Below are 27673 nucleotides of genomic sequence, written 5' to 3'. Positions count from 1 at the left end.
TTCAACAAAATTTCATAATACTATAATTTAATATAAAGGATTAGCTCGAAAGGAACACAATTCAACTACCATAGAATGAATGTAATACTATAATTTAATTGGTTAGTGCGTATTGCTAAGATTTTAATATTTCAAAATATATTTATTCTAAATTCATCTATCAATATGTAAAGTAGCAGTTTTTTGGACTGCCTGACACATTTTTGGCTGGAAAATGTCATTTGTTTTCTTTTTTTAAAAATAATTTTGTATGCTTTAAAAATTCATTTTTTGAGTTGCACGCCTATTTTCTCTTTGCACACAATAGATCCAGTCTACTATGGCGTTGCAGCCTTGAAGGTATGTATAGGTTGTAGTATTTTATTACTACTATCTATTACTAAATCTATTTCTTCTATTACAAAATCTATTTTTGAAATGAGAGAGAAAGTTGTCAGTGATCCATTTGTCTCTTTTCAATGAGATGTTGTCCCTGATAATAAATACAAAAAGAATTTTAGGAATCATAAAAATATATCGTTTGGAGTATATATTTTCGAAATAATATGTGAAATAGTAAATTTCTGTATTCAAAAAGTGCAGAATTATTGAATACAACTATATGAATATTCTCACTTTTTCTTGGAACAAAAAGGGAAACCCAATTATATTCAATAATTTTCCATGGAAACAATTTAGTTATTAGTATCTGACAGTTAAAATACAAAATAGAAATATATCTAATCTGAAAAATAGTATAATAATATTCAAGATCTTTAATTTAATTCCGAAATACTAATAATTTAACTCTAGGTGAATATGGTCTGAAAAAAGTAGAATTGGGTGATTTAATTTTATCATGTATAATAATCTATATGCATCTGTTAAGGTGATATAAAACAACTACATCTCTGAGCCAATTTGGATTCATATCTAAAGAAAGAATTTGATACCTTTTCTGTTTTGTGCTGATGAGTAAAGTAGAGTAGAGTAGAGTAGAGTTTAGGCACCCACGCCTGCCACGTTATCCGTGCTCTCTTTGTGGATTGTGGCGTTCCAGTTGTCTAGAACCCTCTCTCCTTATTCTGTAGAGTGAGAGGCGGCTCATTTATATTAGGGTTTGTATTGTGTCACGGCTGAATGAATCACCTATATACACAAGAGTGAGTTAGTAATATAATAGATGAAATGGGCTTTATATGAAGTTATATGATTCTGAACTTTATGAAATTAAATGGTCCGAGCTTTACCAATTTTTTTTCCAGTAATTTAAATGTCCTATATCAATGTGTGTTTATAAAATTATAATTATAATTATAATTTTAACTTTTTTGCATATTATTCTTAAAGGCCTTTTAGTGAATATTATTAACTGACCCAATATTTATATTTATTATATGGCAGGTTCTTTGATGATTGTGGTTTTCTTGGGAACCTAAACTTTTTTTAACCAGCATGCACTCCATGTGTGTCCTATAAATACCCAGCTATAACACTTGAAAATCACTCTTAACATTATCAGCCAAAAAGATTACTTCGGTTTCTTTGAACATTCTTCCCTCCCTTCTTCATTTATGTTCTTGCATTTCGTTGTTTTTCTGTCTTTTACTATATTTAAATGTTCATTAGCTCTAATATAAAGTCATTTACCTTCTTTAAATGATATTTGCAGGAGGATCATCTGTATCTCATATGTGTATACTAACATGTTTATATAGAATTCATTTTTTAATGTTCCTATTTCTGAAAAAGTTCATACCTTTAATCTGCCATAGCATCCACTGCTAACTTTTTATTCTTCCGGTCATGGCCCCTTCATGATGTCTGTTCTTTTATATCATCTCCTGCAAATTGACTGTAAATTGCATTTTTTTCATTTACTATTTTTTGTGCATTTCAGAAAAAAGTTTGTACCATTAATCTGTAATATTATTTACCTCATCCAGTATCAGGATTTAATATTGGTTTGTCTTTGATGCTTTTTGTCATTGTTGGAGATCATTTCCTGCAAAAACGATGGATGTCATGCTATATCTTGATAGAGAAAGTTCTCATGTGTTGTTGGTTATTGCTGTAATTCCAATGATTTTTAAATAGTATTGAATTCAGTTTAATTAGATTATTGTTTACCTCATGAATATTTGTCTTAACTTTGCTTTCATTATCTGCCACCGCTATTTTTGAGAATAAGTTTCTGTCTCAGATTTTCTTCAAGAACTCCTGTTTTAAAATGCATAAACTTCATAACGATTGAACACAGCCAAGGAAGAACCATAGAGAAAATGCTTACCTCAAATCCAAGAGAGCTTTTCTCCCTATCTATGACCATATACTGCAGAGTTCATCTCCATTGTCGACAGTAGCCACTGTAAATCATAGTTAAAGTACATTTAGTAACCAACCAAAGCTAAATCACACATGCACAATTAAATGCAATCTTGTGTATTACACAGACTAACTCCTTTGAACAATTGCAATCCGCTTTGACCAAAAGATTTTTCTTTGTTGACCAATTTTTAGCATCTTTAGAAGCCAGCTAAATATAAGCAAATTAGTACTCCCTCCGTCCCAGATTTAGAGTGACATTTTGCCATAAAAATCCGTCCCACATTTGGAGTAACATTTAGAATTTACCATATTTGCACATAACATTTTACCCCATTATTCACTCAAATTACACCCAAATGCCATTATATACACAAAAATAAACCAAAACATAAATCAAAATCTAAAAGTCAACTCATCTCACTTTCCACCAACTAACTTCATTTATTACACACTCCACCTCTCACTTCATTAATTACACACTCCACCAATTCCTTAAAACTCGTGCCATAACTAATTGTCACTACAAATGTGGGACGGAGGGAGTATGTTGTATATGCATTTAGAACAATAAAAGTAGAGAACTAAAGAGTTCAAAAAATATGAGAGGTTTAAAAATGTAAAAAAACACCATCATTCACCAATCTGCAAAATTCACTACCCATCAACGAAATCTGAAGGCAAAAAATCAGTGTGGGATTAACGGGCCAAGATATGGATTAACACAGAGATAGAGCATCCATTACCTGATTCTTGGTGGTCAGTGGCGGAAAAGAGTTTTTAACCATTTGGTGTTGTACCGTGTCCCAGATCGCATCGTCGGCGACTGAGAGTGGGGAGGAGTCGTCGCGTCGTCGTTTCGAACATTTGGTGAAGGCAGAGAGATTAGGGTTTTGTCGGTGGAAAGAATTTGGTATTTATATGGTCTATTTATGTTCAATCATTTCTAATGTAATTTAATTAGATTTATTTTAGATAAACAGTCTAGGTTGTACTCCATTTATTCAGATCTCATTAAATTGTTGTACTATCAATTCTATTTCATTATTTGTTTTGGGTCGTTTTAATGGAGCAAGGAAATTTGGCAGGCTTGTATTAATATGTGTATAGAATGGGCCACATTTTCATTTTATTTGCAGCCCATTATTGTTATATCTGAAAAATCATATTCTTTGGTGTTGTAATTTTATAATTGCTTTGTAAATTTCTTAATTATTCCCTATATTTGATTTGTTTTTATAATTTAAATATAATTAATTTAATCATTTGTAATTTACTTCTATTTTATTAATATTAAGTTTTATTTTTTGTAGTTGATGTGGGTGGATATGTTGATCCCTTATTATAAACGGAGACTTTGTTAATTAGCGTAGTTCGTCTAATTTGAGTGAGAGTAATTTGGATTGGTCGAATTTGATTCAAGGTGAAGGTATTTTTGCACTTTTGTCTTTTTTTTTTATTTCAATATTTAACTTATTTAATTTTATATTTTCAACGGTGTCAATTTCCTTTGGATGTGTTATATGCAATGATGATTAGTAAAATTCTTTTTGTATACAATTTTTTTTTTATTATTGTTTATAATGTTTTGAATACTCTTTATAATTAGTTTATTTTTTATTTTTCATTCTATATTCTTTATTTTAATATATTTTGCTTTAGAATATTTTAATCACTTTGCCGTTTAACTAAATAAACCACTACTCCCTCTGTACCCATTTTATTTATGAGTATTACATTTTAAGTCTGTTCCTAATTAAATCTTTCACTTCGTTTTTACTACTTTTAGTGATGGACATATATTCAACTAATTCATTTCGTGTACATAATAGTATAAAACTAATATAAAAAAATTAGAATTCATACACCACTAATTTTTATGATACACTTTCTTTTACATTATTCAAAACCTATATCAGGTCAAAATAAAACACTAATAAACTTTTATTTCTTACTTAGAAAATATCCTTAATAAAAAGGAGTAAGCTGTTAACTTTTATACTTTGAACCTCTTCATTCATTCATTCATAAATTGTTAAAAATTTGAAAATCCATTAATTATTTAACTATATACCTTGAACTATCTTATTATATTTATTATATAAAAGTTATTTTTTTCTTCATTTTATCATACTACTAAACAAATAAATTGAATGTGTGCATGAATCACATTCTATTTCATCATTGCATTTTATTTGTCATTTTAAACTTACCTTCTTCTTTTAGTTTTTATTATTTTTTAAAATGTATAGTTATCTTATTTTAGAAGGCAAATGAGAAATATATTTTTCAATTTATCTTTCCTTTTCGAAGGGGGTGATGCCATGATGTTGTTATATTTAGTTCTCAATTCTATTTTCTTATTATTCGTTTTTGAAAAATATTTGGGCCGTAGTTTGAAGATTTTAGTTTGTGGGGATGAGAATGATAGTAGAAATGATTCTACTTTTAATGTTGTTTACAAAAAGAAGTCTTTCAAAATGTATGAATTACTGGTGTCAGAGAGATGTTTGTAACGATTTTGTTGAGAAGATGTTTGAATTCAATGTTTTGTTTATAAAGAACTATTTATTTTTCAAATAATTTTATTTATTTACTTTGGTATTTAGTAGTATTTCTCAATCTTTTGTTTGTATATCCTAATTTCTATTTATTTCCCTCATTGTTACAGTGGATTGATTGATGTAGAAGTAGAAGTATGTTTTTTAAATCTTTATAATCTTATGAATACCAAAGTTAAATAGTTTCTATTCTTGATTTGCAATATTTTTTTCATTTTTTCTATATATTTTTTATTTTGATTTAATTTATTTTAAATATATTTTTTTATTTTTTGAAAATCATTTGGCCCGTGCATAGCACGGGTGGTAAAACTAGTTATATATAAAGCTTAGCATAACTTGATATGCATCGCCAAATACTACATGCATTTTATATATTGGAAAAGACAAACTTCTTATTTCATACGTATATAAAGTAAACTATCACTTAAAATAACGATAACATTTTATGTATCTTGTTTGTTTTGAATAATGTGACAATGTACACTACTCTTTATATTATAAGAAGCCAAACAAACTTTATAAGTTTAGATTTAATTTTAAATATTTCTAATTCCATTTTATTCCATAATTTATTCAATAAACTTAGTAGTATTATTTAATAATTATTGGAGACTACTTAAAATATAGTACTATTAAATATTTTAATTGAGTAAATATAGTATGAAGGATAAATTGAGTAAATTTTAATTTTGATCCAAATAGAAGGCAAATTAAACCATCTAGCACAATTCCAATTTTGATTCAAATAGGAGGCAAAATAATATATAAATTTAATTACATAATTGAAGAAGAATTTAATTAAAAAAATATTTATACAAAAATATTTGATTGAAAGGATCCTGGTGGTGGACCCTGCGAGGAGGATAACCATTGATGGTATACGACACCATCCTTGGTTCCAACCAAATCTTCCTCCCTATTTAGCTCTCAATGCACCCCAACCTCTAAATATGGTAACAAATTAATTAACCATTTTGTTTACCACAAATTTCCAAAAAATTTATATGCAGTTTGATTATTGTTGCAGCTTGATAATTGATAGTTAAATTAGTGTTAGTGATAGTAAGACTCATATTATTATTAGTGTTTATGGATAGTATAATTGGTAAATAATTTGATGTATAAAAGTAAATAGTATTCAGTTTCAATTAAATATATTATTGATATCACTTTTAATTGGAAATACCTTAATTACCATGTTTATTTTCATTTTCAATTAAATATATTAGTGATATTATTCCGTTTCAACCTTCTTTTATATATAAAATCACCTTCAAGAGAAAATTCCATGATTAAAAAGTTATCTTATGTATATTAAGTATTCCGATTAAACCAAATATACAGTTAATTAATATTCTAATTATATAAATAAATTAAAGATCAACTGACTTCAAGATTATTAGAATTTAATTAAAATTCAAATGATCAATCGTTTAATGACCGATAACATAACACAACGATGGTATATGCTGATTGGTACAATATACATAGTATATTACATGTAAAAATTAGTACTCTATAAAAGCACAAAACAAATAATATTAAATGTACCTCGAATAAAAGTGGTGCTTAAATATGAATCTCACGTAAGATAAGTAACATATGATTTCCTATTATATGAAGTATATAAATTTATAACGATTGTATAATCCATATAATTACTATATTATAATTTATATTTTAAAAATTAATTGATAACATCAAAATATAATTTTGTACTACTAATCAAATAAAATTTGTAAATTACAATTTAAAAAAATTAGATGTGATATAATTATTATTGTTTATTAAAGTTTTTTCTATTGTTGTATCATAGACTATTACAGTGTCATAACATTATTTTTCAAATTATCATTAATTTCAAATTTTAACACTATTATTTATATTTATAAATTTATTAATTTTATTAGTATTATTATTTAATTAATAGTGTAAAACATGACACTGCACTATGGCATGTATGGTAAAAATATTTTATATGTTAATTATAATAATAAATTATATAAGAAAAGGGTAGAATAGTCTTGAAAATTTTGTTAAAATTTATGGTAAGTCAAACTGAGACTCTTAACGAGTGGACAGAGGGAATACTATATATATACTCTATTGATCCTTCAGCCGCCGCCTGCGCGCCGCTCTTGAGTTCAGACGTGAAAACACTGTCACTGCGCGCATCAACACATAATTATATGCAGATAAATTTTTGTTGGATTCCGAAGACCCCAAAAGCGGGTCTTCATATACCTCCGCCTCCTGTCCGAATCCAGAGACAGAGGCGGAGCTTTCCCCTCTATTACCTTCTCCACGCACTCTTCTCTCTTCGGGCTCTGACAGCGCCCGCTGGCGCCCCTCTATCTCGGCCAGCATTTGCTCTACAATCCCCATCTCTTCGTCCACCAGGAAGTCGTCGTCTCCATACCACCGCGCTGCCAAACAGTAGGCCACAAAATTCCCAACACTCAAACACCCCAAAAAAATATAATACTTGTCGAGACGACTATCTTCTAGATCCTTCTGAAACCACTCTCCGCTAAACACAAAGACACAAACGATGCTCAGATATCTTCCAACCCCCATCATGATCTCCACGAACGGCGGCCCGAATCGGAACAAACTCTCCAAAACCTGAGATTTGTAGAACAATTCAAGCCCATCCCCAGCGAGTCCCCGCGTTATCCCCAACAACAAGTAGCGCGGAGTTAGCCAGTACACGCTCATGCCAGTCCCGTGCTGCCTGGGCGAAGTCGCCCAGGCAGCCATGCAGCATAGCATGCAGCACGACATCCCAATTCCGATTCTCACGAGCTCCATTTTCTGCTCATTGTATCTCTTTAGGCGCTCGATTGTGTAGTAGCATATTTCTGAGACTACTACCTCTGTGAACTTCTGTAGATTGGCGAAGAAGATGACGTGGCGTATGTTTTCGCTGAGGCTGAGGGCTTCTTCGAAGAAGAAGGTGCTGCCGGAAGCGGCAACCAGGCTCAAGGTGAGGAAACATGACAGTGTCGAATGAAGAGATAAATCAAGAGAAAATCAATTTAACCAAATTAAGGAAAGATGGTTAATTATTAAAGAATGGAGTAGAAATTTAGCCTTTCCTTATTGTATATAATCCCTCAAGTGGATGAATGTAATTAGAGAAGTATCAATCCTAGCTACAAATACATGAATGAGAGATTGTCATGAACAACTAAATATGAACACAACTAAACCCTAGTCTTTTAGGTTGGGCTAGGTATGAATGATCAAATATTCACATTAAACCCTAATGAATGTCCATTTTAAAATCCAACCGGTGATAGGACGAGTGGTTCAACTTGTTGATCAACTTTTCAATTAATTAACATTTTCGTTACGAGACAACTTATATGTGAATATCTCAACAAAACATTATTTACCCACCTCAACCACGGAACACGAGGCGGGATATGCAGATCGCCGTTAAAGTTGTGGAACAACCCCTCTGGAGATTGCGGATACTCGACTTTTCTCTTGGCGACCGCCTTGACAAGGACGGATCCAACGCCTCTGAAAGGGTTCGGAACCGTGGAGACGAAGACGTAGTATTTGGTACCCAGCAAGAACAATAAGAAGCAAGATCCCATCATGGCCGCTAACACTATTGCGAGTTTCCTAAACTCGTAATCCGCTAAAGGCCCAAACTGCGCGAAAATGGCGGCCGTGAAGGCGACAAAGTACCACCAGAACATGCTGCGCCTCCCGTCCGTGAGGTGGGCGGCTGCGGGGGCTACAGTGGCATCCCTCGGCCGCAGCTGATCATCAAGAAATGCACGCAGCGTGAAAGTTTGCGCTGCTTGCGCCAGAGTCATGAGGCCCAATGCAGGGTAGAATAAACGAAAATCGAGGCGTTGCTCGTTGTTTCCAACTGCCTGAGCGTTGAGCGACAGTCCCTGAAATATTCTCTCCATAAGTCATTAAAACTCTCAATTCTTTTTTCACTTACATATCTCATTTCACTTTTATTATATTTAATAAATAGATTACACGTTCAATTAGCTATTAATTACAAAATTAATATACTATGTAAAACTAGTCCATGTTTTGCAAACTTTTTCACTAATTTTCCTTCGCATTTCTTTAAATACATATCGAACTTAAATGAGGCATACTGCAAACGAAAGGTCTCTACACGGAAATTTTCACATTTTTTTTTTCTTTTCATTCTTAATTTTGTCGAAATTATCCGAAATCAGATCAAATATAGGAGGATTAGGTTAGAGAAAAAATGAAAAAATAAGTGCAAATAATTGATATTCAAATGAGTAGTAAAAGTAAATGAGAAAGGTCAAAATATGTATGCATAAGGCTAAAATAAGTTAATGTAGGGGGTATTCGGTTGACAAGACTAAATCTCATGATTAAATATGTATCATGTTTGGTTCATAAGATTAACCCCCTCAACTTAATCATAGATGGTTGACAAGACTAAATCTCATGATTAAATATGTATCATGTTTGGTTCATAAGATTAACCCCATCAACTTAATCCTTGACGGATAGTCATGACAACCGAACACCACCGTAGTTTACTAACTTAAAATAGGAGTATAAAATTATTGGGATCTATTTGAGTAAATTGAGGTCAATATCTACCAATTTCTTTTTAATTTATCTACCTACCTCCAAAAATTTTATCTATAATTTCATTTTGGTATATGCAAAAGACAACTCACGATGATGCAAACTGCGGTGGAGAAAACCGCCATTTTGAAGCGGCCGGAGCGAACGTCGGCGACATAAGCGAAGAACGCCACGAGAAGCGCGGCCGATCCTTCCTGCAAATTCACGACCACGACAGCTCGCCGGAAGTCGTAATCCTCCCACGCGTTGGTGAGGCGCGTGATCAAGATGTTCAGAAACGTCTTCTCCACCAACTTGTAGCTAAATATTAGGCCTACGTTTGCTTAGCACAATCAATAATCTTGGAATATTCCGTCGATAAATTTTGAGATGATTAATCTCACCTAAGATGAAAACGATGGAATTGGTGAAGACAACGTAGTCGCGACACCATTCGCGGATGAGTTGGACGAGCTTCATTGCTGGACTCGAGAAACCAGTGTAAAAAAAATTCTGGATACGCCACTTGTGATAGATACATGGTTTCATCCTTTTTACTTGAAACATTTAGTTAAGGGATTTTATTGCGTGTTGGATAAAAAGACGTTTTCTCTATTTCAAATCCAAATATTTAGGTTTTTGATTTTGACTAGTAATTAAATTCTAGGACCAATCAAAATCACTAAACCATCAATTTGAAAGACTATATGTAGAAGGGAAGGAGACCACGTGGTACATAATTTTCTTCTTAGTGGTTGCAATGTTGACCTCATTGCCCAATTGGATTATTAGTGTGCGGGCCGAATTGTTGATCACGAGAATCAAAAGTCCAAGTAGTAAAAGAAATAAAAGAGTCACATGGAAAATATTCTAATAAATAAATAAACAATCCGGAAGCCAAGTACTTACTCAACATTTATTTCAAAAGAAGTTAAAAAGAATAAAAAAATATGGAAGTAATGGATTGGAATGGGCTTTGTTGGGCCTAGGAGAAGAAGATGGATACAAGCCCACAACCTCTTATACAGTTGGAGAACCAAGTAGAACTTTGTATCGAGAGGATCAACTTATTATAGTACTCTATATGGTAATTATACTTATTATGCTATGAAATTATTGGGTGTTGATTTTTAAATTTAGATACTCCAATCTGTTTGGGTTTGATTGAGAGTTTCATAAAAAAACGATTCATTTTTAATAAATACATGCATCCAATACTATCACCAGCTTGGATTTGGCACCTCCTTTGCACAAATACAGTATTCATTGTAGGTGTGTAGGATAATATTACAAAAGTTTTATTAGTGATTAAATATTTTTCATGCAGATTAAATATAGGGGCATTTGCAAAGGAGGTGCGGCCACTAATAGTATCCCTTTAGCAATTTTTTGTCTTGTAAGTCTATATTTGGACACTCTTGATAGAAAAAATGCCCAAATATGACTATATACTAAAAATGAAGACAAAAGGACACCAAATTCTTTTTGGTTAGAGATAATTGAGAAAATTATCAAAATTATGATATAATTGACTAATATTTTATAAAGTTACAATATTTTAATATGATTAATTTTTGCCTAAATTAGTAGTACTCCGTATAACATAATTTATTAGTATAAAATATGAGCAAAAATTACTTTCTATAGCAATAAGATATGCAAGAGATTATTGAGCTTAATTCGAAAAGGAAAAGCTAGAAGAGAAATTCAAATCGTGAGAAAAGCAAAAGATAAATTAAAGAGAAAGGGAAAGAAAAAGAGAAAGAGAAAACAAAAGACAAATACAAACTTTTAGAAAAGCAAAAGACAAAGAGATAAAAGGAGATTATGTTATTGAATTAATTACTTGCGAAGTTTAGTACTACTATGATTCTTCTATTCCATTTAGCAAAGATTGAACGTTATTTAATGTTATTTACAACTGTAATTAATTGTCTTTTGATATATTAAACTACTTAATTGAGATTTATTCTCTATTAAAAATACTTTAAAAACTTTTTCTTTCTATCTCTCTCACTTTTCCAATTATGCATTAAAACTCGTATTGAACCAAATGTTCATATTCTTTGGGAACGAAGGGGGTAGAATTTTTACTCACAAGTCTTAATTAATTACTCTCTTAGTATTCCTCGTTTTCAACAAAAAAGAAGATTGGTGATTACATGAAAAAGGAAAAGACAAAGACAACATGCCAAAGAAAGAGGGAGAGATTCTTTTGACTGATGTGACAGTTGAGTGATACAATATTCTTTGCTGTGGTTGGAAGTTTTGTTTGATTTTATTGTCGGTTTGAGGTAAATGTTGGTTATAAAATCATTTGAGAGATGGGATAGCATTTCATATTATTTCCAAAACTAGTTACTACAACAAACAAAACACATATAATGAGTGAGATAGAAAAAAAGAGAGAGATGGAGGATGAGGAGAAGGAGATGCTTGATCATTGGAGCCACAGGCATCCACTTACTCTGGTGGATACTACTGGAAGAGATGAATGTTATGGTTGTGAACGTTCATTTAGTAGCGGAGAGCAAGCTTATGGGTGCAGCGTCATGGGATGCAAGTATTCGATGCTATTACACGAAGAATGTGCAGCGACGGTGAGAGAGATACGACATCCATTGCACACTCATCACATACTCAGCCAACGCCATGGTCATGAATTATTGAGGTGTATCTGCAAAAAGTATATTTTTACCGTTGGTTACAAATGTACAAGCTCGGGATGTACATTCCAGGTGCACCTGAGATGCGCGCAGGACGAAGGCGTGACGGATGCAAGTCACCACAGCCATGACTTGAAGTTGTTGAGGAGAAGGTGTCCCTTCAAGTGCGATGCTTGCGGCACCACACGCAGTGATGGTTCCTATATATGCACCAAAGATGATTGCCAATATTTGATCCATCAAAAATGTGGTTCCTTGCCTCAATACTTGAAAAGGGAAGACCATCATCACCCTCTTTCTCTCTCTTCTTGCATCCCACAAGAATATTTCAGATTTAACTACAAATGTGATGTATGCAGCGAAATTTTGCGCCTCAAATATTGGATATATCATTGTCGAATATGTAGGTTTATTGTCCACGTCAAATGTGCCTTCAACAAGCCGCCTCCTCCCATCACTGAGTATGATTTATTTTTACATCATTCATGTCATTACTTTTATACTATAGTAAGTACTAAAGTATTATTGTTTTACTATTATGCAAGTGCATCCATCGGGAAAGATGTAGTCCGTCTTCCAATGAATGAGGTGTCCGTGGAACTAATTACACCTTTTGTGATGAGACAAAGAGGAGGAGAAGGAGAAACGAAATTGATACCACCCATCATCATCCCTGCTGCTGCTGCTATTGATGAGTTGGTAAATGTGAAATATAAGTTCCTTCATCACCAACATGAGCTCACTTTAGTCTCATCCACATCTCAACACCCTCAAATCATAGGAGAAGAAGAAGACGAGGAGAATTATGGAGTGAGATCGGAATTGATCTGTGATGGGTGCATCACTCCTATATCATCATCATCAGCAGCAAGAAGTAGTAGTAAATGCTACTATTATATGAGTTGCAGTGAATGCAAATACAATCTTCACTTGGCTTGCTTTCACATGCCACCTCAACTCTCCTCACTTCCACTCCACCAACATGATGATCACCATCTTCTCCTCCAATCTTGTGACAAACGTCGACCTTGGGAGATGCAACATTGCAGTCTCTGTAGGTACGGAACTAATGGGCTGTTTTACACTTGTACAAAGTGCGACTTCGTAGTTGATATCAAGTGTGCTTGTATGCCGGATACCATACACCACGCAGCTCACCCGCAACATCTCCTCAAGTATGTGACTAAGTCGGATCTATGCAGGGATATCATCTGGTGGAGCTTGACGTGTGCTGCTGGTTGTGGCAAAGACATAGACGATTATGATTGTTACAGGTGTTGCAGCAACAGCCCATGTGATTTCATTGTGCATGTCAGATGCGCTGTGCTGCCGGCATCAGTCAGTAGCCGTAGATGGGACGAGCACCACCCACTGCTGTTGACGAATGACGCCACTCTCAATCGTCCTGGAGATTTCTACTGCGATCAGTGCGAAACACAAATGAATCCCAGGACTTGGATGTATCGCTGCCGCAGCTGCGATATATCCTTCCATCCCAAATGCTTTCCAACTACATCCGGCGAGTATAGAAACATGAAGTTTGGGCAGGAATGTCATGTGGATGCAGAAACCCATCCACACCCTCTCACCTTTCAACTTCTCACCACAAAACGCCGCTGTGATATTTGTCGTTGCAATAAGAATGAAGACCAAGGATTTTACTGTGCATTATGCAACTTCTTCATTTGTCTCTATTTATGCGGTAGAAGAATGATCGCAAAAGGGCACTTAAAGGCGGTTGATTTAGAGAAATTATCTGTTTTAGATTATTAGTTCGTTCTTTACATATTTACGTTGTGCAGTGTTATGTTTAATTCAACAAAAGTACTACTTACTATTTGTTTTACGTTAAATATGAATGTGAAGAATTTTATAATGTAGAGAGTGCTACTTCAAAGTAGATAGTATCAAGTGCGCTTGTAAATATGAAATGTTTTCTTTTCATTCAAGAAAGTAATGTTTATTTAGTTAATAACGAGCTTTGCCCGTGTTTTTGATGTATACTTAGTTGGACCTGACGCCCACACAACCTATTCTATAAGTTATAAACTCGAAATGGGCTAACTTATATCTACGAGTGATATATAAAATTTTATCATTATTTTTTACTAGTACAAATATTTTTAATATTGTTTTATAAGGATAAAAAAATATTATTACTATTTCGTACTACTTGTATCTCACGTAAAATAGATAATTGTATTTAGACGTTTCTAATGATTTGATATCATAAGACAAGGTTTTGTAGCAATCTTGCCATAATTTTAACTTTAATCATGTATATGTATATGTAACCCACCAATTATTCCAGTTAAGCAACTCTTGTTTGTTACTAGTATACAAATTTATATAATTCCTTTTTTATTAAACAATAACGAAAAATATTATCTCTGCATAGATTGATATGAAGCACATATTTCTTATCTTGTTTTACATATTCTAATCAAACGGGCTAAAAGATTTAACTCCATCTAAACATAATCTATTAAATAAAATGCAAAGAGCCTTTTGCATAAATTTTTCAATTTAACCTAATATTTGTAGACTAAAATTAATCTTCTCTCAAGATTACTAATTCACTCCCAAATTAAATTTTGTATCAATTTTATCCACGCTTTCATTTCATTCCTCAATCTCAACTCTCATAAACTCTATTCCCAAATTTAATGAAATCATCTTGAATCCAATACTATCACCAGCTTGGATTTGGCCCATGGTGGTGTACCTCCTTTGCACAAATGCAGTATTCATAGTAGGTGTGTAGGATAATATTACAAAAGTTTTATAGTGATTAAATATTTTTCATGCAGATTAAATATAAGGGTATTTGCAATGAAGGGGCGGCCGCTAATAGTATTTCTTTAGCAAATTTTTGTCTTGTAAGAGACAAAAATAATTGAGAAAATTATCAAAGTTATGATATAATTGACTAGTATTTTATAAAATTATAGTAATACTTTAATACTAGTACTCCGTATAACATAATTTATTAGTATAACATATAAGCAATAATGACTTTCAATAGCATTAAGATATGCAAAAGATTATTGAGCTGAATCCAAAAGCAAAAGCAAAAGAGAAATTCAAATCTTGAGATAAGCAAAAGATAAATTAAAGAGAGAGAAAACTGAAGACAAATACAAACTTTTAGAAAAGCAAAAGACAAAGAGGTAAAAGGAGATTATGTTATTGAATTAAGGCTGAATTAATTAATATATTTAATGTAATTTACAACTCTAATTAATTGTCTTTTGATATGCTAAACTATAATAGCCTTTAATATTATAATTTTACTCTCCATGACTATTCAATCCTAACCACTAAATTAGATTATTTACTTGATCAGCACATAATTCGATGTCGCACTTTACAATCGGATTAACACATGACAGAATTTTTACTTAGCAAGTCTTACTTACCGTCGTATGTTGGGTCTCGGTGGCGCACATTCGAACTCCACATTAGTATAATATTGTCCGTTTTGGGCAAAGCCTTCACGGTTTTGTTTTTGGGATACTCCCCAAAAGGCCTTAGAGTTGGGGTAGTCCATTTATACACTTGCAAGTCTTGTTCATTCTCCAACGTGGGAATTGTTTGCCCTCACAATCCTCCCCTCAAACCAAGACCACTAAACCAAGACCACATGTGTGCCTCATGTTACAGGTCACCCGGTCACCACAGGTCTTGGTCGAGCTCACGGGGAGACATTGGAGAACTTGCAAGCGCAACCACCAAACCCCCGAGCCACACAGGCCCAGTCCCTGAACAAGGGCTCTGATACCACTGTTGGGTCTCGGTGGTGCACACCCGAACTCCAAATTAGTATGATATTATCCGCTTTGGGCAAAGCCCTCACGGTTTTGCTTTTGGGGTACTCCCCAAAAGGCCTCAAACTAATTGGGGTTGGACAAGAATTATATACACCTTCCAACTTCCCTCACTCATCCGATGTGGGAGAGGTTTGTAACCCAACAAACCTCCCCTCAAACTGAGACAACATCGGGAACGCAGTCGACACGAACATGGGTCGTTCCAGCCCTGGCACCTGGGTCATCCAGGGCTTGACATACTTGGATTTTGCTTGGTTTTAGAGAGTAATCTTGCATGGTTTTGATCACATTTTCGTCTATTATCGGATATGGTTATGATTAATTCTCTATTATTTTGGTATTTGACCATTTTGTGAAGAATGTGTAGAAAAATGTGCAAAACAAGTGGATGTGCAATAGCCTTAGTTCGAGGCTGTTTTTCTGGAGATTTCAATTTCCAATCAGCCCCTAATTCATACCATTCTCTTCGTCTTCGAAAGAGCTTCACGTGGGTATCTTGAACGCCTCAATTGGAGTCCGGTTGAAGAAGTTATGGCCATTAGACGAACACTGCCCAGTCCAGTGAAAACGCCTGACTTAGGAAAGAAAACGCCCTCAAGTTTGAGAAGAAAAACGCCCGGGCACGGCGCCCGGGCGGGTGTTTTGCTTTATATATATGTGCAACGCCTAGGGTTCAAGGGAGACGCCCATCCGCCTCCTACACCATTCTTCCGCCTCCAAACATTCATATACACCAATTTTCGTCCAAGAGCAAGAGGAGGGTGATTGAGAAGATTTCAACCATCAAGACGAAGGATTCTCAACCCCCAATTCATCTCCGGGATTTACTTGTGTTTTCCATGTTTTCTACCGATGATTTTGTTGAATTCTTGTTAAACATGAGTAGCTAGATACATTTGTGGAGCTTTGGGTGAAGATTACTTTGAATATGTTTTGATTTAATTGAATTGAACCTTCGCCTAGCTCTTGTGATTATTTTGCTTGTTCTTGTGCTTTTATTGTTCTTTTGTTTGGCCAACTTTAGAACCATGTCCGTTTAACTAGATTAATCGAGAGATGGCTAGTTTTATGTGGTAAAAGGAACGAGTACAACACATGGTTTATCTACACTCGAGAGAGGGGACCCTATGTGAGGGCTTGAGTCTTAGGAACTTAAGGAGTTAGAATCTAATCTATTGGAAGGAGACTATGATAGTTAGAATCTAATCAACTGGGTAGGTGCACTCGAGAGAGGGCTTATCCTATGGTAGCGACTTTCCTAATAATCCTAGAGACACAAATAGGTGAATCGATCTTTTAATGTTATGCTTGGCTCATGTAGTTATTTTGTCATTCCCGCTCTTTTACATTCATTGGATTAGCTACCCGTTTGAATGCATCTTTACATTTTTACAATATATGAGAGTTGATTAACAAATGTGTGATTTGGGAGTGGACAACACCTTAATCAATATCATCCGAGAGGAGTGAGGTTTTGTGTGAGGGTATAAATCTTAGGAGCTTTTTGGAGTTGTGTGCTTATACTATAAGGAGACTTTGGACCTAGCATGCAACCTACAAGTCATGTGCATTCGAGAGAAGGCATGATCTTACCTTCGTGATAGCTTAGTAACTCTTGAGACCCCAGTCGGCATAGCTCGAAGATTGATTTAGAGGTTCAGTGAGATTAATCAAGACTATAACATTGTAGTTGGATCCCAAAGCTCTACTCTTTCTCCACTTTCTCTTCAATTCACTCATCTTCATTTTATTACTTTGTTTTGATTCTTTGTTCTTACGATTTAGATACAAAAACCCAATCTTCGGTTGTCTAAATAGCGAATGATCTTGATTCGAGGTACTTAAGCACTTAATTAGTCTCTGTGGATACGATACTCTTGACTTGCTTATACTACGATAGCCCCGTACACTTGCGGGTATTTCTCGTGTTAAAATAATTCGAGTCAGGGCCCGACTCTAACTCTGAGTCCTTTAGGGCCCGACACTAACCGAGGCTCATCCAGGCATGACCCATAGCCACCTGGGCTCTGATACCACTTTTGGGTCCCGGTGGTGCACACTCGAACTCCACATTAATATGACATTGTCCGCTTTGGGCAAAGCCCTCGGTTTTGCTTTTGGGGTACTCCCTAAAAAACCTCAAACTAATTGGGGTTGGACAGAAATTAACGCAAGTTTACTACAGTTAGATTAATGCTTGTCTTGTATGCTTTCTTTAATTGCGAAATGAAGCAAATGGATGTAAAAACTGTCTTCTTACATGGTGACTTGGATAAGCCAATTTACATGAAACAACCCGAAGGATTTGTTGATCAAAAGTCCTAATCATGTTTGCTTACTTAAAAAAGCTCTGTATGGTTTGAAACAATCCCCAAGACAGTGGGACATTAGGTTCAATAATTGCATGCATGACTTAGGTTTTGTGAGAAGTACCTTTGATGCTTGCTTATATGTGAAAAATTTGAGTAAAGATCCTGTGTTTCTTCTGTGTTTCTTCTGTTATATGTTGATGAAATGCTCATTATGTATCCTAGCTTGAATGCTATTAAGCTTGTGCAATCTGCCTTGTGTGATAACTTTGATATGAAAGATCTTGGTGATGCAAAGAAGATTTTAGGAATCAATATTTTTAGAGATAGAAAAAATTATGTTTTGATTCTTCACCAAGAACCTTATGTGCAGAAAATCCTTGCTAAGTTTAATATGTTGAATGCTAAACAAGCCTATGTTCCCTTGGCTGCCCATTTTGTGTTGAGTAAAGACCAATGTCCTACTACTATGCAAATAATAGAGACAAGAGGAAATCTACTACCTCTTATGCTTTTACAGTGTGCAAATCTTGCATTAGCTGGAAGAGTCAACTTCAACACATTGTGGCTCTATCAACAACTGAATCTAAATATATTGTCATTACAGAGGCTATGAAGGAAGCAATTTGGTTGAAGGGAGTGTTGTCTGAACTCAAGTTTCTTGTGAATATCCCTTCTTTGTTTTCAGACAGTCAGTTGTTCGCCATACAATTGTGTAAAAACCATGTCTTCCATGATAGAACCAAACACATAGATGTTAGGTTTCATTTCATTAGGGATGTGGTGGAAAAAGGGGAAGTCTCTTCGAATAAAATACACACTGATCACAATCCTGCTGACATGGGCACAAAGTGTTTATCCATTGAAAAACTCTTGTCATACATAAAGCACTTACACTTTGATTTTGGGTAGGACATGCATTGCATTTGGGGAACACATAAGACCTTAAGTCTAATGGGTCAGCCCTTTAGGGGCCCTCTAGTGGCTAAGGCAGTGAAAGTCCTTTATAAACTAAGTGGGCTCAGCCTATGTTGTTCAAATGCAAATCTTTTCTTGGTACTTGTCCAATGACTTAGGGAGTAATCTCTTGTGTCAAAGGGTAAAGTGCCTTGAAGGCAATGATGAATTTTCACCATAACCAATAGCACTAGTGGTTTCCCGAAATAAAAGTCCAAGGTGGAGAATGTGAAGATTTATGGACATTTATTCTTCCGGGCTTGATTATTGTTTCAGCCCATCGGGATTTAATTGTTAGCCCAATACTTATGGCCTGCTTTGACCGAGACCTGAGATCAATGGCTGAGATCTAGCCACACCGCAGCTCGCTCGGATCCTTGATGCTGGCCGTTGGATCCAGGTTTCCTGTGATATGTGTGAGGCTGTGAGACGGTTGGGTTTTTAATTCTCTGACTCTCTTTCTCTCTCACTCTCTCGACGGCGATTTGTCTTCGATCTTCTCTTTTCTCCGTTCTCCGACAACTCTCCGATGGCTTCTTCCGATCAAACGCTCGGTATAGTTGAGTGTTGATCTGTGACAGCTTCGAAGGTGGTAACCACTTTGGTTTCCGGCGGTGGCGACTGTAAAAAGCGACGATCAGTGAGTTCAACAAGTGAGACCTAATTTCAACGGTGAATAGGTGATAGATCCAGTCTTAGACGAGTCGATGTGGCTAGATCAGCAGTGTGACTGAGTCTGGGTGTCTGATCTTCGGTGTTCTCCTTGGATCTTGATTCTAGTTGAATAGCTCGGTGCTATCGGCGGTGTCTGGACGATTGCTTGTTTTCTTGAGTGTTTCTTGAGTTACTATCTTAGATCCGTAAGGATCATTTGTTGTTTTACTAACTCCTTTACTTAGTGTGCAGGGTCTAGGGTTTCCAGAGGTGTCTCGGAAACGAGTGACTGAAGTATTGCATGTTACTTTGTAATAGTTAGGAGTTTTGTGTTGTAATTGAAGAGTTCGTTCTTGAATTCAATTACTTGTAAATAAGCCGCGTGGGTGAGGGTCTGGCTTAGCCCTCTTGTAGAAGAACAAAAATGTCCTGGTAAATAGTGAATCCAACTAGTACTTAGACACAACAATTCCATTCACAAATACTTTTATCAAAGTATTTCCTTTTAATCATTCCTTTATTTACGGTGATTGCCATCTTGAATCTGGATTGATGAAGTAATGTTGCTCAGAATACATGGTAAATTTCGATTGCTTTTGTTGGATTTGTCATTTAGTTTAATTTGATTTTTGATATACAGTAAGTCGTTTAGTTGCAAAAATATGTGACCATATTTTATGAAAAGGTGAATAAACTCTGACCATATATGAATAGGAAAATTAATAATTAGACGAGCAAAAAATCTCATGACCAATTCAAATTTAGGATTTCATTTTGCATAGTATAGTCTCCTTATAATCTATTATATCTCCGATTAAATATGTGCCTCTCTCTATGCCGCAAGATATATCTATTTACATGTTGATTCAAATATGAGTTCCTTGATTCGATGAAATGCTTGAAAAAAGATAATACTATCTACATAGAAATAAAAAAAAGTGGAACAAAATTTAGGAAATTATGATTCTATTTCTTACATACTTACTATTAATTATAAATTTTGCGATGATTTATCTCACCTAATATGAAAACGATGGACTTGGTGAAGACAACGTAGTCGCGACACCATTCGCGGATGAGTTGGACAAGCTTCATTGCTGGGCTCAAGAAACCAGTGTAAGAAAAATTCTGGATACGCCATTGTGATAGATACATTGTTTCATCCTTTTTACTTGAAACATTTAGTTAAGGGATTTTATTGCGTGTTGGATAAAAAGACGTTTTCTCTATTTCAAATCCAAATATTTAGGTTTTTGATTTTGATTAGTAATTAAATTCTAGGACCAATAAAAATCACTAAACAATCAATTTGAAAGACTATATGTAGAATGGAAGGAGACCACGTAGTACATAATTTTCTTCTAAGTGGTTGCAATGTTTGGCCTCATTTGCCCAATTGGATTATTAGTGTGTGGGGCCGAATTCTTGATCACGAGCATCAAAAGTCCGCATTTTCCAACACTGGAAATACATTTTGATTAATTTCTCCATAGTAAGAAATAAAAAAAAAGTACCACGGAAAAAATAAACAATCTGGAAGCCAAGTACTCTTTCAAAAGAAGTTAAAAACAGGAAAAAATAAAAAATTATGGAATTATATAATGGGTGGGAATGGGCTTGGTTGGGCCTAAGAGAAGTAGATGGATATAAGCCCACAACATATTTTATTAGTGGGAGTACAATTGAGAGGGCAAATTTAATATTTTTGGTAATTACACTTATATGATGGGCGTTGATTTTTAGGGGTAGGGATTGCCTAATGATTCTACAAGTACATTTCCTACTACACTAACAAAAATAGACATGTGAATATTTTCTATAATAAAAGAATAAGAACTTCTTTACCAAAAAAAAAAATTTAATAATAATAATAATAACTTCATTTCCAACTATCTTAATATATACATCTCCTACTACATCAATATAAAAATAATAAAAGTTCTAATTTCACAAATTTCATTAGTTTATAAATTAAAATAAAGTAGAAATAAAATGAATAAAAATAAAATTTATAGTCAAGCCGTATAAGATAGAGTGTGCCTAGTATATACTCCCACATCTAACATTACTTGAGGCAAAAAAATCATAATGTTTAGATTTGTTTGTTATTCTTAGGCAAAAAAATAATGTTGCCGAAGTGTTAATGCTTTTCTTAACCACGTTGTTTTGTTTATGAGTAAATGCTATCGTTTAATTCACCTACATTCATATAGTATGATTTGTTGGGTTATAAACTTATCTCACCTCGAATGAATGAGAGAAGTTTGAAGCTAGATATAAGTATAGTCCAAAAACAAATCCTTGCACCGCTCAAAGCTGACAATATCAAATAAATTAGTGTGTAGTTACAATTTCGCCATATTTTTTCGTCATTGCAAATAAATTGACCAAATTTTGAGTTTTTCCGAAGACAACTCTTCGGAGGTCCGAAGTTATCCTTTCCCCAAGCGTCGTGGAGAAGCGGCATCAAGACTTTGAGAAATGTCATCTCCACCAAATCCCCACCATCCTTTCACGGATCAGTCTTTTAGTATGGATCATTGTGAAATTATAGTTATTATGTTTTAATTTAAAAATGATTTTTTATAATTAAAAATATACTTTTTATCGCCCGTTGTCCACGTCCATGCTCATGCAATGGGCGGACAAGGAGACGGACGACGGTCGGGCGCCCCTTCCTCCGAGACCGAACTTTCGGTCGAGTCGCTCGTCCGGGCGATTGTTCGTCGACCTGCAATGGTCGGACGATCGCGTGGACTAGAGATCGGACAGACGATTTTTCCACCATTGTGGATGCTCTTAGTTTTATAATAGAATGTGAGTGTAATAAGTTAGTGGAAAATGGGATCAATTTACCAAAAATGAAAAAAAAAAAAAAAATAGTAGAGAACATTTCACGGACGGATCGAAATGACAAAACTGGACAACATTTCACGGATAGAGGGATTATGAGATAATTATAGCATACGTGGCCTCCTCCCTTCCACATATAGCCATTCAAATTTTGATTGGTCCTGCAATTTGATTACTAGTCGTCGAGGGGCCTACGTTATGCTTTGCTAGTCGTCGAGGGGTCTACCTTAGTCCTTAGTAGTTGCTAGTCAAAATCAAACATAAATGGAGTATTTGGATTTGAAATTTTAATTGAAAATATCAAATATGGAAAATGACTTGTGAAGTCTGAAAATGTGAAAGGGAAGGCAAGGACTGTTGGAGAATGATTTGTTTCCATGAAATTTCTCATTGTAACATACTATATAAATTAGGATATGTAATTATTTTTAACATATACTTTCAAATTTCAAAATTTCAAGTTTATAATTGATGTTATCATGAATTGATTACTAAGCTTCAGATTTTTGGAATAAATGCAAGCTAGGATTTATTATATTATTAATAATTATTAATTTTTACAATGAATATTATTTTATTTATTCCTAGCTATTTGAGGCATTTTCTTTGGGTGCGAATTTTACAAAATTGGTGTTTAAAAATTAAATGGAAAGATAATAAAATATGAAAAAGAATAAAATATGAGCGAAAATAGAAAATGAAGTATGAGATGATAATTTATTTGCAAAAAAAAGTGCTGAGTAGTCTGAAATGAAATGTACAAGGCATATGACTTGATTATAGTAAGACTGTGTCCTGGAGTTAAAGTGTAAAAATATATGTCCCACGTCGACTTTGTAAATTACTACTCTCATCCCAAGAGAAAATTGAGTCACTTCTTTTTTATATTTATTTTGAGAAATTCATAATAAATACGTTAAAGTTGATAAATAATAAAGTAAAAGCGAGATTCTTGGTGACGTTCTTCGCTGATGTTTGAGAGCCAACTCTAAATGGTGACGTTTATTAGACCAAATGTGTCCATCTCCTAATAACTACTCCCTCTGTCCCGGCTAAGATGACACATTTCTTGGCCGGCATGGAATTTTTAGGAGTTATTGGTTAATGTGTTTAATTGGAATGAGAAAATGTGGGTGTAAGTATTAAAATAGAGAGAGAAAGAAAGATGCATATTTTAATAGAAGTGAGAAAAAGTGGTTGGGTGTATTAATTGGAGAGAGAAAGTTACCAAAAAAGGAAATGTTTCATCTGGGACAAACTGAAAAGAAAAACGTGTCATCTTAAGTGAGACGGAGGGAGCAGTACTGTTGATCTTGTAATAAAGTTGAGAAAACATATTGCTAGTTTGTTGACTTGGATGCATGAGTCAAGAAACACAGTTAAAACCCGTGTCAACTTACAGTGGCGTATCCAAAATTTTTTATTCTCGAGTCCAGCATTCTCGTCCAACTCATCCGCCGGTGGTGTGGCAACAACATTGTCTTCATGAAGTCCATCGTTTTCATCTTAGGTGAGATTAATCTCAGCAAAATTAATTTGTCGACGGATTCTTGCAGAACTATATAATGTTGATTGTGCTAAACAAACGCAGGCCTAATATTCAGCTACATGTTGGTGGAGAAGACGTTTCTAAACATCTTGTTCACGCGCCTCACCAATGCGTGGGAGGATTACGACTTCCGGCGAGCTGTAGTGGTCGTGAATTTGCAGGAAGGAACAGGCGCACTTCTGGTGACGTTCTTCGCTTATGTCGCCGACGTTCGCACCGGCCGCTTCAAAATGGCGGTTTGCTCCACCGCGGTTTGCATCATCGTGAGTTGTCTTTTCAATATACCAAAATGAAATTCTAGATGAAATCTGTGGAGGTAGGTTGTAGACAAATACAGTAAAATTTTATCGGTACACTAAAAACAATGTCAGATTACCGACGGAAATTATCGATGGAAAAAGTTCGCTACGAATTACCGACGGATTAGGGTGTCGGGAAAATTTTTCCGTCGGTAAAGAACTCGTCGGTAATTTTTTTTTTACCGACGGATTACCCACGGAAAGTAGATTAATTAAAAAAGAAATTATATTATCGACGGAAAATACTAGTGTATTTAAAAAATAAGCATATATTTTGACCTTTCTCGTGTACTTTTATTACTCATTTTAACAATATTTTATTCTTCATTCTCCAAATCCATTTTTTGGAATTATTTTTTAATTTAGCTCTAATATCAGCCCCTCCTAAATCCTCCAATATTTGACAATTAGTCTTTGATTGCGTCAATTTAGTGAGGCTAAGTATGATTTCGGATAATTTGAACAAAATATACAACATAGAAAGAAAAAAATGCGAAAATATCTATATGCATTTTAAGAAATTGGTTAAAAAGTTAGTAAAATATGGACTCATTTTAATTTTATAATCAAAACTTAGTTGAATGTGCATTCTATTTACTATCTGTAATAAAAGTGAAATGAGATATGTAATAATCTAGCGTTTCAAAATGAAAAGAATGAGAGTTTTAATGGTGTACAGAGAGAGTATTATTTTCATATTTATATTTACACGGTTGCAAATTCTATTACTATATGGCATTGTCTACTATAGGGTGACACCATGCAACATGAAAAATCTCTTGGTGAAATTGTCAATTAACCCCAAATTTTGTGTGACATCAACCTAACATGAGTAACATATATATATCTACCTGATTTAGGAATAATTGGTTTAATTTTGGCAGGGATTATCGCTCAACGCTCTTGCAGCTGGAAACGACGAGCAACGGCTTGAGTTTCGTCTATTCTACCCAGCATTGGCGCTCTTGACTCTAGCGGAAGCAGCGCTAACATTCACTCTGCGAGCATTTCTTGACGATCAGCTGCGAGCCGCCCAATTCACGGATGGGAGACGCAGCATGTTCTGGTGGAACTTTGTCGCCATCGCGGCCGCCATTTTCGCTCAGTTTGGGCCTTTAGCGGATTTCGACTTTACGGAACTCGCACTAGTGTTAGCCGCCATGATGGAATTTTTCTTCTTATTGTTCTTGCTGGGTACCAAATACTACGTCTTCGCCTCCACAGTTCCGAACCCTTTCAGAGATGTTGGGTCCGTCATCGTCAAAGCCGTTGCTAAGAGAAAAGTCGACTATCCGCAAACTCCAGAAGGGCTATTCCAAAACTCTAATGGCGATTTACATGTCCCGCCTCGTGTTCCATGGTTGAGGTAGGCAGAGAAGATTTTGTTGAGATATTCACGTATAAATTGTCTCGTACTTAACGAAAATATTAGTAATTAAAAAGTTTATCAATTTAAAAACCTAGTGCTAGGTATCAATTTAAAATACTAGTTATTCATTAGGGTTTAATGTGATCATACTATTAACCCCCCTAAAAGGCTAGGGTTAATAGAATTGAAATATAGAAATATAAATACTAAAGTTAAAGAACGAGAATAGCTTATGGACTATATTTGGTACCATGGATTGATACTTCTCTCAATTACACTAAAATTCTACTACCTCCCGTTCCATATTAGTGGAGTCATTTTGCTATTTTGGTACGTTCCATAGTAGTAGAGTTATTTTCCCTTTTAGTAAAAGTCAAACACATTTTTCCTCTCTCCTACTTCATTATCTTTTAATTTAATATATTACACATATATTTCTTAATCTCTGTGGCGAAAAGAAATGCCTCCATTACTATGAAACGGAGGGAGGGAGTAGTACTTTATTTTCTACTATTCATCTTTCCTTAATTTGATTTTCTCAGTTTGGTTAAACTGATTTTCTCTTGATTTATGCCTTCATTCCGACATTATTAGGCTTTGATAATCTACACTATATATCACATTCATCACCCTTATAGGGTGATCTAAGCATAGAAATCCCCTAACTTGTGCTTCTTTCCAACACGACCAGGTGGGTAGACAGAGCAGCGATCGTGCAAGGCGTAATCCAACCGGGCGAGGCCGTCCCTTCCACCGTCGAACAAGTGATGAGAGTGAAGCTTTTGCTGAAGATGCTCCCATTATGGTCATGTTTCCTCACCTTGAGCTTGGTTGCCGCTTCCGGCAGCACCTTCTTCGTCGAAGAAGCCTACAGCCTCAACGGCGGAAACATACGCAACATCATCTTCTTCGCCAATCTTCAGAGGTTCACACAGGCCGTAGTCTCGGATATATCCTACTACACAATCGAGCGTCTGAAGAGTTGCACTCACACTGAGCAGAAAATGAAGCTGGTGAGAATCGGCATTGGGATGTTTTGCTGCACGCTGTGCTGCGCGGTGGCCTGGGCCAACGCAGCAGCACGGAGGCAGCACGATATGAGCGTGTACTGGCTAACCCCGCGCTACTTGTTGTTGGGGATAACGGGAGGACTCGCCGGGCATGGGCTGGAATCGTTCTACAGATCTCAGGTTTTGGAGAGTTTGTTCAGATTCGGGGCGCCGTTTGTGGATCTCATGATGGGGGTTGGTAGATATCTGAGCATCGTTTGTGTCTTCATGTTTAGCGGAAAGTGGTTTCGGAAGGATCTAGAAGACAGTCGCCTCGACAAGTACTATATTTTTTTAGGGTGTTTGAATGTTGGGAACTTGGTGGTCTACTGTTTGGCGACGCGGTGGTACGGAGACGACGACTTCCTCGTGGAGGAAGAGACGGGGATTGCAGAGCAGCAGTTGGTCGAGATCGAGGGGCTCCCGGAGCCCCCAGAGAGAAGGTGTGGAGAAGATATAGTAGTAGAAGAAAGCTCAGCCTCCGGCCTCGGACAAGAGGCGGAGGCATCTGAAGATCCGCTTTTGGGGTCTTCGGAATCCAACAAGAACATATCTACGTATAATTATGTGTTGATGCGTGCAGTAACGGTGTTTTTGCGTCTCAAGACGAGGGCAGAGCGCAAGCGGCGGTTGAAGGATAATTAGCCATTTTACTAGGATCGCGTTAAAATCAAAACTGTATTACTCCC

General features: G+C 35.2%; 3 protein-coding genes and 1 long non-coding RNA gene across 6 annotated transcripts; 2 read left to right on the top strand and 2 right to left on the bottom strand.

The window, feature by feature from the left end:
• Window positions 1–239: 239 nt before the first annotated feature.
• LOC125203112 lies at window positions 240–3196 on the bottom strand. The gene is made up of 7 exons (XR_007173299.1): window positions 3051–3196; window positions 2270–2345; window positions 2110–2199; window positions 1917–1984; window positions 1739–1834; window positions 933–1128; window positions 240–472 (listed from the first exon to the last, which is right to left on the bottom strand). It is a non-coding gene; the product is annotated as an uncharacterized LOC125203112 (long non-coding RNA).
• A 3775-nt stretch (window positions 3197–6971) lies between these two features.
• LOC125206968 (protein NRT1/ PTR FAMILY 5.10-like) lies at window positions 6972–9929 on the bottom strand. Its single transcript, XM_048106181.1, has 4 exons — window positions 9854–9929; window positions 9563–9783; window positions 8271–8779; window positions 6972–7827 (listed from the first exon to the last, which is right to left on the bottom strand). Exons 1-4 carry the CDS (start codon window positions 9927–9929, stop codon window positions 6972–6974), a joined length of 1662 nt encoding a protein of 553 aa, XP_047962138.1.
• Window positions 9930–11783: 1854 nt separating this feature from the next.
• On the top strand, window positions 11784–14024 carry LOC125204583. Of its 3 annotated transcripts, none has more exons than XM_048103270.1 (3): window positions 11784–12576; window positions 12661–12973; window positions 13004–14024. In XM_048103270.1, exons 1-3 carry the CDS (start codon window positions 11834–11836, stop codon window positions 13886–13888), a joined length of 1941 nt encoding a protein of 646 aa, XP_047959227.1. In that variant the 5' UTR covers window positions 11784–11833; the 3' UTR covers window positions 13889–14024. The 3 variants fall into 3 exon arrangements, with proteins under 3 accessions (XP_047959227.1, XP_047959228.1, XP_047959226.1); XM_048103271.1 differs by having other exon boundaries at window positions 12661–13173; window positions 13318–14024; XM_048103269.1 differs by having other exon boundaries at window positions 12661–14024.
• A 10302-nt stretch (window positions 14025–24326) lies between these two features.
• LOC125206967 (protein NRT1/ PTR FAMILY 5.6-like) lies at window positions 24327–27629 on the top strand. The gene is made up of 3 exons (XM_048106180.1): window positions 24327–24530; window positions 25451–25932; window positions 26627–27629. Exons 1-3 carry the CDS (start codon window positions 24327–24329, stop codon window positions 27627–27629), a joined length of 1689 nt encoding a protein of 562 aa, XP_047962137.1.
• Window positions 27630–27673: the final 44 nt, after the last annotated feature.

The sequence above is a fragment of the Salvia hispanica genome, chromosome 2, assembly GCF_023119035.1.
Source record: "Salvia hispanica cultivar TCC Black 2014 chromosome 2, UniMelb_Shisp_WGS_1.0, whole genome shotgun sequence".
Lineage (NCBI taxonomy): Eukaryota > Viridiplantae > Streptophyta > Magnoliopsida > Lamiales > Lamiaceae > Salvia > Salvia hispanica.
This window is presented reverse-complemented; position numbering and strand designations above follow the sequence as displayed.

Excerpts from the sequence above, each read along its gene's own strand:
- LOC125206968 (XM_048106181.1), bottom strand. The coding sequence starts at position 9,929 with ATGAAGCTCGTCCAACTCATCCGCGAATGGTGTCGCGACTACGTTGTC. Across the intron at positions 8,780-9,562 it reads CCACCGCAGTTTGCATCATC|GGACTGTCGCTCAACGCTCA; the intron begins GTGAGTTGTCTT and ends AGAATATTTCAG. Across the intron at positions 7,828-8,270 it reads CCTCGTGTTCCGTGGTTGAG|CACCTTCTTCTTCGAAGAAG; the intron begins GTGGGTAAATAA and ends CGCTTCCGGCAG.
- LOC125204583 (XM_048103269.1), top strand. The coding sequence starts at position 11,834 with ATGAGTGAGATAGAAAAAAAGAGAGAGATGGAGGATGAGGAGAAGGAG. Across the intron at positions 12,577-12,660 it reads CCGCCTCCTCCCATCACTGA|TGCATCCATCGGGAAAGATG; the intron begins GTATGATTTATT and ends CTATTATGCAAG.
- LOC125206967 (XM_048106180.1), top strand. The coding sequence starts at position 24,327 with ATGTTGGTGGAGAAGACGTTTCTAAACATCTTGTTCACGCGCCTCACC. Across the intron at positions 24,531-25,450 it reads CCACCGCGGTTTGCATCATC|GGATTATCGCTCAACGCTCT; the intron begins GTGAGTTGTCTT and ends TAATTTTGGCAG. Across the intron at positions 25,933-26,626 it reads CCTCGTGTTCCATGGTTGAG|GTGGGTAGACAGAGCAGCGA; the intron begins GTAGGCAGAGAA and ends CAACACGACCAG.